The sequence below is a fragment of the Ricinus communis genome, chromosome 10 (assembly GCF_019578655.1).
Source record: "Ricinus communis isolate WT05 ecotype wild-type chromosome 10, ASM1957865v1, whole genome shotgun sequence".
NCBI classification, from domain to species: domain Eukaryota; kingdom Viridiplantae; phylum Streptophyta; class Magnoliopsida; order Malpighiales; family Euphorbiaceae; genus Ricinus; species Ricinus communis.
Genome location: NC_063265.1, coordinates 2,609,875 through 2,620,848, shown reverse-complemented (window position 1 = coordinate 2,620,848; position 10,974 = coordinate 2,609,875). Strand labels below are relative to the sequence as shown.

The following is a 10,974-nucleotide window of genomic DNA, read 5'->3' as shown; positions in this document are numbered from 1 at the left end:
TTTTCTTAGAAGCTTGTGAATCCTCACCTTTTCTTGACTAGTGAACCCCTTTTTTTGTTGGGGAAAGTACTTCTCGAGCCTCTGTATGAGCCTTCCTTCCTTCTTCTGTAGCGGACTTTTGGATAGTGAATGACAATTTTATAGAATTTTTATAAGGTACTAGAATTTCCTCTACTTTAAAAACTCCATTTTAATATTCTACTATTCCTACTGATCTTGACTCTTTAGTGGATTTTCTCACCTTAGATAGTGTCTTCAACTCCACCCATCTTCTCTTTACAGCCCTCTACCTCTACAATCTTTGTTTTTGAGTTTGTGAGAGACTATGGAGATTTTTTATGAAATCCATATCTATGTTGATGGGGCTTCACATGTAGAGAATTTATTGTTCTCAGTTGTTTCTTGTGGAACCTTGCATAAGAATAAGAAGCCCTATTAATATTCCTCAATGTTTCTTCTCTACCTGCCCCAAATATTACTTAGAAATTCACACCCTATAGAAAGTCTTCCTAATATGAATTCTTGAAGCTTTCTTCTTTTGGTGATTCCTATGTTGCTCTTTTTCTACTTGAATCAGATATTTCTCAAGAACCCACACCTTGCGAAAAGTGTTACTGCCTATGTATTTCTTCTTTGATCTCCATTTTTTACTCAAGAATGCAACAAGAGGCGAAGTGATTCTAAAAGTTTGTGGAGAATTTATAAGTCTACTTATACAATGGCTATTATTTTGTAGAAATTCCTCACTCTTATGGAACAATTAATACTCCTTAGCCTGAATATGACGTAAGTTAAGGTCTTCCTTAGAAACCTTTAAGGACTACGCTCTGAGTTCAAGTGGAACTTCTTTGAATTCCTTAGCTCCATGCATACCAGAACAAATTATGTGACTTTGTTGAGGATCTGTAGGCCTGCCATTATAGCAGCCATCATTATATGGTGTGTAAGAAGGATGAGTTGATTCCTCACTTTGTTGATGTGCTTTATACTACTCCTCGACTTGACTATGATCATGATCATTACTCTCTTGAAGAACATGTTTAGGAACTTCTAAGGGTTGCCTCTCAAGTTCTTCTAGAATTTGCATTGAAAGCCTATGGATGACTTTCCAACCCTGATTGTTGAGGTTATGTTCTTTTGATTTCCTCGACATCAGGTCCTGTTGGGATTTACTAGACTCTCTCATGTTGAATGTCAATTCCTTGAGTAGGCAGATTCCATTTTGATTTAGTGCACAATCCTACTGGACTTGAATTATCATTTCCTTAGGTATCCACCTTCTATAAAGCATCTTCTTGTGATTAGATTTCTTGAATTTTGATGAATTCTTAGATATTGAGTTCCTGGCCTTAATCCATGCCTTTTTCTTGTCCTTAAGGATTGATCTTAATTTAAAAGCAATAGTATTGATGGAGGCCACAAAAGTGAATGAATCCTCGTCTATTAGCATAGTTTTTTTTTCTTCTTAGAGAACTTTGTCGATCCTCTCTTCAACAGGATATGGCTTCTGAAATTGAAGACAACCTATTTAATGAAGGCCAGGTCCATTCAACTTTTGTATTGCTTTTCTCACAGCACTTGCATTAATGTTAATTTCAGGAATAAATACTTGAGGAATATTTCCGCTATTAAATCCAATATATGGATTTTCTTGTGGAATAGGCTTTGCCTCATACAAGTAAGCTGAGTGTTAGGATTGGTTGCTTCATAGAATTGCTGAGGAACTGACTGCTGATGAATCAGGGGCTTGCTCATTTGCGGCAGTATCCTAACAAGTCTTGCTGCTTGCCTTGATTGGCCAAATCCTATCAGTGATGAATGTGTATGAACTGCTCTGCTTTGGGCGAGGAATCTCGCCTGCCTTAATCCCAACTAGCGAGAAATCTTGTCTAATGCTTCCTTAGCAATGAGAGTCATTGATGCAACCAAGGATGCATCTAAGTCAACTAGCATGGATCCACTAGCCTATGGAGGACCAATGACACGAGCAAGGAGTAAAAAGTTCAAGCAAGCCTTAAATTCTTACTTGGAGCATGTTTTGAAGATGGCTAATGATGGTGCTTTTAATGAAGATAACAACGCCTTGAAGATAGTGACATTAATTGCTATTAATGAAGCTTAAACTTCTGGTCAAGGTCAAAGATCAGGGATCAAAGTCAACAGGCTTTCCTAGGGTTTTGAAGCATGGGCACATTAGGATTTCTGAAGCATTGGACCCACATTAGGGTTTCTAGAAGCATTGGGCCGCACTCTAAGCATCAATGCACATTAGGGTTTCTAGAAGCATTGGAGGTCTTACCTAACCCTAGGGCGTACCACCACTTATGCTTACAAAAGGAGGCAGCCGCACATTAGAAGTCTTTTAGGGTTTGATTCTTTATTGCTTATCTCTTAGTCCTTTTTAGGGTTAGAATCATTTCAAGACTCTATAAATAGAGCTATGTATTTCGGGCTAAAGGACATAAGATCAATATACATTTCGAATGAAGTTTTATTTGAGTTGTTAACTCTTATTCCTTAAGGTGTTCCTTATTGAATTTCTTGAGATTAAATTAACTTGTTTGATTTAGTTTCACATCTACATGTTTGATCAATCAATTAACTTTTTATTAGTTTCTTGAGTTGTTTGAACATTCTTCATCTATTTATAACTAAAGGGCTTAGTAGTTCTATTGCTAAGTTTGTTAGTTCCATAATCAATTGCAAACTTTCAAGTTAGATTTTGGGGCGACAAATTCGAACTTATTGGTAAGGGTGCTTCCTCTTAAATAGGGAGAGCGTTTATCAGTTTGATTTTCTCACCATTACTTATCTTGGTGTTTGAACGTATCCGATTCGAGTTTGTATCAGTCATGGATGTTTAGCTTTTATTAGTTAGGAATATGTGCATATGAGCCTTGATTGGGGTGAGAAAAGTTTTTGGCCATGACACTTCTCACTAGCAATCATCCTAACTATCAAGTTTGATTATCTAGATTGCCAACCCCAAAAGCTTAGTTATTTAAGCTTTGATATTGGACAAATTAGCTCCTCCATATGTATTGAATGCAAGCACTTACTAATTTTCATTCTAATAGTGTATTATGCTATCCTTGACTATAGGCCTGTTTAGAACTTTATCGACTTCAACTGGTGAAAAATACTTTTTAATTTGAAATGTCTTTCATAAATAAATAAGTAGGATGAACTTATAAAATTGGTCCTTTTATAGTATGTGCTTTTTTCTTAATAAATCAATACATGTATTTTAGTCCATTAGTACAAACAAATATATTTTTATATAAAATTTTATTTAGACTTAGTGTATACGCTATAATAAATAGGAGAGTGATATGTATATGCGAGTTTTTACACTTTGGTATTAAGTAATTGACTCATTCACTATAGTTTAGAATTTAATGAATATGCATCAATCATCTATCAGTTTAGTGTATAGGTAGAAACATACACCAAGTCTAAGTAAAAAAATTTCATATTTGTAATATAGTTATTTTGGTGATGTAACACTTACATGATAAGAGAATTTATGACACGCCAATGGTAGATTAGTAAATATTAATGATGTTATGAAAATATACATAATTTTGATGGACTAAACCATATATATTAATTTATTAATAAAAAAATGACATGTTTAAAGTCGAAAAACAGTCAGACCATATATATGTTTTAGGTACTCTTCCCTTTTTATTATTATTATCTATAGGCAAAATATACTTTTAAGTTCTTGAACTTTTTAGTTTTATTTTACTAACTCTTCAATTTTTATTCTATTTCATTATTTTTTCCTTATTTATCATTAATAAATGCAAATACAAAAGTACAAGGGAAATAGTATAAATAGTCACTGGATTTTGCACTTAATTGCATTTTAGTTATGAAATTTTGATTTATTTTATTTCGGTCATCCAACTTTAATTTTGTTTCAATTTAGTCACTTTTTATATATAAATATTAACACGTGACAAAAACAACTAATAAAAAAATATATTTAAAGAGAATAATATGATATGTCAATTTCTCATTAGTAAGGTGACTAAATCTCAACCTGGATTAAAGTTGAATGATTGAAATGAAACAAATTAAAATTTTATGATCAAAACGAGACTAAGCGTAAAGTTGAATTACTATTTATATTATTATCCCCAAAAGTACAAGAATCTAATAGAACAAATAAAAATCTCCTAAAACATATATAAGAAATCATTAATTCAGCAAAAACAAAAGTTAAAGGACTCAATGGAACAAAATAAAAATTCATGGCCTCAATACAATAAAACTCAAAAAACTCAAGGCTTAACAATGAGTTCATATGATATGCAAATTCTAGTAGCCAAACAACAGGGTAAATAACCCACAAATAATCACAAGTTCCGTAATAGAAAGATCAAAATAGTCAAAATAGTGGATTTGGTCATTTTCATAAACTTCAAATGCTAAATTGGACTTATTGTGTTAAAACAACTCATTCAAGCCCCCCTACTTGTACCCTTAACATAAGCACGAGAAAACATGGTTTGATATATTATAAGCAAAAAGTACAAAAATACCTTTAAACTTACTACAAAAGTCCAATTAAATTTTTATCATTTGTTTTACCTTAATTAAACCTATTAATTTTTATAAAAGGTCCAATTAAGTTTTAAATTTTTTTTGGCCAATTTAACCCATCAGCTTTTATAAAAGGTCTAATTAACTCCTAATGCTAACAGCGTCTAAAATGCCATTAAGTGTAAGAGTCTCATTATTTTGAGAGCATGAATAATAACAGCGTCTAAAATGCCACTAAGTGTAAGAGTTTCATTATTCTGAGAGCGCGAATAATAACCGTTATTAATATTTTAAAATCACACCTATATCACGTGAGGGAGAGAAAATCAATTTATTTTCTTTATTTAACTTACATCATAGCTCCTACAACCCCAGAATTTCTTTCCAAGATTGGTCTCTCGTCATGAGGTGTACATCTTTGTGGTTTTATTGTAATATATTTGAGGTGGAAAGATGTAATCTAACTCAACAACTTGCACTCACCCTCTACTTATAAATAAGCGTGATAAAAAAGAAAAAAATGTTGTTGCCATTTCAGATGAAGAAAAAAATCACTATTCTTCTTTGTAAATGATGATTTATAAATACTAATTGTGCAAAAATAAAGAAGAAGAAGTTATTTTCTCTTCGTCACATGATATAAGCGTGACTTTAAAATATTCAGAGCGGTTATTATTCGTACTCTCAAAAGAATAGGACCCTTACACTTAACGACATTTTCGACGCTGTTAGTATTATGGGTTAATTGGATCTTTTATAAAAATTAATGGGTTTAATTGAGCCATAATTAATTGGATCTTTTATAAAAGTTAAGAGGTTTAATTGAGAAAAAAAAATAAAAACTTATCTAATAAATTCAATGATATCTTTTACCTTTTGCCTATATTATACTTATACACAAGGTTCGCATCAATAAATATTCTACTTTCATAAGTACTTCAAGATTTGAATAGATAAGCAAGTCCTGAACGTACATAGGAAGTCCATTTACATATTCTATTCTATCAAAATATTTTTAATTTAGTTTTAATTATTCATTTGATCTTTTCATTTTAATTTTTATATCACTCCAATGTGGATCTGATTTTACAATTAAATTTTAAGAAAAATTATATTCTTACAATTAATTTATAATATCTTTTTCTTATTTTTCTAATTTTTATTCATAATATCATCATGAGTAATCTACCAAATAAAATATAAATCAAATATCTAGTAAATCTAAAAGTTTTCTTCTAGAGTGGAAAAAACAATTTCTTTCTCTTCTTTTCTTTTTTCTTAATTTTTTTGTTTAATAGATTATTCATGATAATATTATAAAAAGATTAGAAAAAAAAAAAAAAAAAGAAATTATGTTTTGTAAAGAATTTAACTGCAGAACTAGGTTTAGTTAGTTTGACATGGAGACTGACGTGGCAAGATTAAATATACAGATAAAGCTAGATCAGCATATTTTCGTTAGGTTGAAGGACTAGAACTAATGAAAGGCCTTTTCATACTTTTATTAGGACTTAAATTGTAAAAAGAGTTACGAAACTTTCAAAGTCTATCAATACTATTTTGCCATAAAATAAGTGATTGGGTTTGATTGCACCGCCTAAATCAACAGACTTGCATTGCAAGGACTCATACAGGCATAAGGAATATGCAAGAAGAAGGCATAAGTGAGTAGGGTTAGCAAAGTCAGGGCCACTCTGTCAACTATTTCAGATTTACGAAGATCATACATTACTCTCACACGATGAACAGCACCTCAACTTCGCATTCTTCTTCACAAACTATGACGCCTAAACCAGTGCTTCAAAACATCGCATCAACAGTGAACTTGGACTGCAAACTCGACCTCAAGCGCATAGCACTTCACTCTCTCAATTCTGAATACGACCCCAAGCGATTCTCCGCTGTGACTATGCGAATCAGACATCCTCAAACCACAGCGCTGATCTTCGCCTCCGGCAGGGTGGTCTGTACTGGTGCTAAAACGGAAGAAGACTCAAAATTAGCAATGAGAAAGTTCGCAAGAATCGTGCAGAAGTTGGGTTTTCCTGCCAAGTTTAAAGATTTCAAGATTCAGAATATTGTCGCCTCTTGTGACATGAAATTCCCTCTTCGACTTGAGAAGTTTATATACACCAAGCATGCTGCTTTTTCTAGATACGAACCTGACGTGTTTCCAGGCCTCATTTATCGCATGAAAGAGTCGCGGATTATAATGCTTATCTTTGTTTCAGGAAAAGTTGTGATTACAGGAGCCAAGAAGACGGATGAGGCCTTTGCTGCCTTCGACAACATCTATCCTGTTCTTGCTGGGTTCAAGAGGTAGCAGAGATTTTTCTATATTGGGTAGTAGATAGAATAGAGTAGAAATCTTTGTTGGACGATTCTTTCATTAGTATTCATTGCAAATTCTAGCTATGGATATGTGCATTAGTAATTTGATTACTGACCATTACCAACCTTGATTGTTATGTGATTGTCTGAGTAATTTTATGCACTTGATTGACTATCTTCTGCGACTGATTTGGTATTATTAATCTGTAAAAAGTACATATTATTGCTTGAGATTTTACAGAAGTCAGCAAATAAAACCGTCATCTCTCCTTTCTCAGTCCTTTTCTTTTTTAATTTTAAAAACGAAACATGCAACGTCATGGGAGGTACTCAAATCTCAGACAGACTCGCCCCCACTACCCTTGATGATCTTAAGAAGCTAACATATATAATTAAATGGACCCTTAATTGGTTTACCTGGCTCTCAAATTGCTGATGCTGAAATTGAAAAATTGTTGACAGTGTGATAAAGAAAATGGCTATTTAAGTGAACAAAGATAGACTACTTAATTAATCAGTGAGCGTACAGATCAGTCATAATGAATCAAACAATGCAATAATACAACACTATTTATTTTCCTTTCTAAAGAATGAACCACGCCAACAGAATTTATTGTTCCCTGATAACTGAAATTGTAGAACTAGAATGGTTTCCTGAGTATGATTCCACAGAGTGACAGGTGATCACCAGATCTTATTGCCATTTCATGTCTCCAGCGTTCAAGTATAAGTAACTCTTTTCATCTGAGCGATTTGATGTAGCAGGTAACGGAGAAAACCCAGAATAGGTTTTATCTAACTTTGTCAGGCATATATCATTAATCTGCCTCACAAGCTGATTTTTTTGGACGAATGGTTGTGCTAGATATTCCTCCAATGGCATCCACTGCAGGCATCACAAGTAACAATGTTAGGACTACTACAGTAGCTGCTATAGTGCACATGCATGACACTCTAATCAAAATATTAATCCACCACTCTTTATATAAGAGTAGATACTACGGAGGATAAACAATAAGTGATTCAACTATGCTGCTGTTAATCGATGAGTGGAAAACATTCCCATTGGAAAATCTGCTTCAATCATAACTTACCTGGGCAGCCTCGATTTCTGATTCCTGCTTCGTAATGTCAAAGGAGAGGGGTTGCAGCAGGCATAAAAAGAATAGATCCGATTTCCCAAAGAATGCCTTGTGGCTTTGCCTGTAAATTATGAGAAGGGCAATGTAATTATATTTCTCAGAATGAGATGAGTTACAATCCAAGAGATTTTAGATGCATAGGATATAATAATTCACTGATCTGAGGTGCTTTGGATCTCTCCAACCCATAACTTTTAAAGACTCTCTTGTGAAAGACATTGATCTAAGTCCTTAAAACACTTAATAGTAATCAAACAATGCATGCACATAGAGCCACATAAATCACCCCATGATCCAAGAAGAAGTTATTCAAGTGCAGTAGATTTAGAATGGAAATGTAATGGCATTGAAAAAAGTAACTGAATTCAGAGAAACAGATGAGGATACATTATTTTAGTCAACCTCATACCTGAATGCTAATACTTCTATAAACGTTGTTTCAATCTGTTACAGCCAAAATGAAACTGTCAAAATTAAATCCCATTATAATTTTAAGCTTTCTTCGAATTACAAGTTGTATCCAGTGACTTACAGCTGTCTCTTCTTTAACTTCTCTTACTGCGGCTGCCCAGATATCTTCTCCCTACAGATGATAAAGCTGTGTCATAATCTTCCATGCTATAACATTATATCCATGACAAAAAGAACTTATAAAAATATACCTCATCAACTACTCCAGTAGGGAACTTCCACACACCCATCCCTCGAAATATTCCATTTTTTTCTTGGACCACTAGCACCTTCAAATGAAAATTGCAAATGCATAATTTTATAAAAGGTCCAAAGAGTTACTATGATGACCAAAGAAGAGAATCAGAGAGATACAGCAGCATCAAGAAGTACAAAATACTTCCAAAATGACCATGCCAATAATCAAATCATAACTATGCATGATGTATAACAAAAATCATCATGACTAGGCAAATTGAAGATTTCAGGTATTGGAAACATGAAGTATATGCAGTAAAAATAAGACCATCCTGCCAAGCAATATTTTTGCACACATATTTCTTTCTGTCTCCCACAGGAAATCTATATTCCCAAAAGGCATATGCAAGACCTTTAGGCTATAACAAGGGCATATGAGACTCTGACCGCATGAATGCAGAGTGCAGACAGAACTTCCAGCAGAAGTACTCAACTTCATAACAGAAGAACAAAATAATTGATGAGAAATTGTAGGAATACCTCTCTGTTTTCATTCATGACAAATGCTCCAACACCCACTCGGTGAGTTGCATTCGCAGGTAGAGTGTGAGTGCCTTCTGGGATCCAGTATACAAGCATCAGGTATTTTGGTTCTGCATGATGGTACCAAAACCCTTCCTGTGAAGAAAATTACAGAATTAAAAGTCAACAGCATAAGATGATAGCTGGAAGACCATGTAAATAAATACCTTATCTGGCATAAGGCATCTCTTGAGTCATCATTGTTGCATTCCAAAAAAAAAAAAAAAACTATATTACCTTAACAGCAGCTTCGACTAGATTGACGAATTCAATAGGCACTTTGATCCAAACACCCCTCTTACCCTGAATGCATGTTTTGCAGACCAATAATTAGAATAGGAAGCAAAATCAAATATAAAAGCATTTTAATATGCATAAACTAAATGCAACAAACATTTGGATTGTATAGCTCTAAACCGAGTGATATGGAGAAAAGCACCATACAACCAATTCCAACTAAAAATATAGGGATTGAGACTGGCTTAGTTGAGCTGTTTATTTATATTTTGTGACCCTGAAGCTTAGATTTGTCAGATATTTTTAGTTTAAAAAGGAAAAGAGAAAAGGTTTGAGCCAGAAGTAGCACTTCTATATCCTTCCTATGCAATTAATAGCATATTAAATTGGGAAGGAAAAAAAAAAATCAACAACCATATTGGTGCAAAGCTATCAACAAGTAGTAATAAAAAGAAGTATTAAAGTTGACTGACGTATACCTGCTTTCTCCAGTGAGCAAGTGAAGCTTTAAGCATTGAACCAAAGACTTCTGACGACATAGGCTCACTCAATTCCACAATAACACCTTCATGTCCATCATTGATTGCAGCAAGTAGCTTCATCTGTTTCACTTCACTTTCAGCTACTCCTTGAACCATGGCGGGTGTTGAACTTAATGAAGCCGACATTGATCTGATAGTAGAGAAGGAACAATTGCTGTAATCCAAAATGCCAGAAAGGAAAAAGAGAAGGGGAAGTCTACTCTTTGAAATTCTAAATCCACCAACCATTAATACAATCATTAGAAAAGCAACATGTATCAGAGTTCCTAAAAGTTGCAAAAGCACAAATTTGCGATCATAATTGTACAAATCATACTACATGGAGCAACAAAGTACCTATCCTCACTGAACTTAAACCACAGAATCTGCAAAAGGTTAATTATGTTTCCACAAACACACACAAAAATTTGCATGAAATTCAGATAAAGAAAGCAAACAACTTCCTATAATTGAAGGGAGAAAAGAATTCAAAATACAAAATGGCATGAAATGCACTAACCAGAAAAGATTTGTACCCAAGAAGTAGGATCCTGTTCTTGAACAAGAGGCAAGAAAGATAAAGATAGAGGATTGAAAAACAAGAAAGAAATCAAAAGCTTTTGGAGGATAGAGGTGAAGATTTAAAGAGGGAAGCAAAGATATTTATACCCATCAGAGAATTGGGTTTAAAAAAATAAAATCCAAGAAAAATCATGGAAATGGAGCGGTCATGCTGGGTTTGTGGGTATCAAATCGTGAGACTTGGGGTTGAGACTTTGAATCTCATTTGTTTAATGGGTATGAACATTTTTGAGAGTTTGAATGAAGATTTTTCCGAGCAGTAAAACTGAACTGCCGAATACGTAACATCCTAAGTTCTAACTATACTAAATCAATCGCTCCCCTGTCCCGCGGGAGAATCATATATAATACAATATATAAGAAGCCCCCCAAAGTAAAAA

At 33.7% G+C, this 10,974-nt stretch overlaps 2 protein-coding genes across 2 annotated transcripts; one reads left to right on the top strand and one right to left on the bottom strand.

Moving 5' to 3' along the window:
• The first annotated feature begins 5,846 nt into the window (after window positions 1-5,846).
• LOC8287282 (TATA-box-binding protein) lies at window positions 5,847-6,991 on the top strand. The gene has a single exon (XM_002530384.4). The coding sequence runs from the start codon at window positions 6,293-6,295 to the stop codon at window positions 6,872-6,874; it is 582 nt and encodes a 193-aa protein (XP_002530430.1). The 5' UTR covers window positions 5,847-6,292; the 3' UTR covers window positions 6,875-6,991.
• Window positions 6,992-7,364: 373 nt separating this feature from the next.
• Window positions 7,365-10,974, bottom strand: LOC8287283 (nudix hydrolase 2). The gene is made up of 9 exons (XM_002530385.4): window positions 10,533-10,974; window positions 9,971-10,163; window positions 9,492-9,557; window positions 9,213-9,350; window positions 8,687-8,764; window positions 8,557-8,607; window positions 8,434-8,468; window positions 7,977-8,085; window positions 7,365-7,768 (listed from the first exon to the last, which is right to left on the bottom strand). The coding sequence occupies exons 2-9, from the start codon at window positions 10,157-10,159 to the stop codon at window positions 7,577-7,579; spliced, it is 858 nt and encodes a 285-aa protein (XP_002530431.1). The 5' UTR covers window positions 10,160-10,163; window positions 10,533-10,974; the 3' UTR covers window positions 7,365-7,576.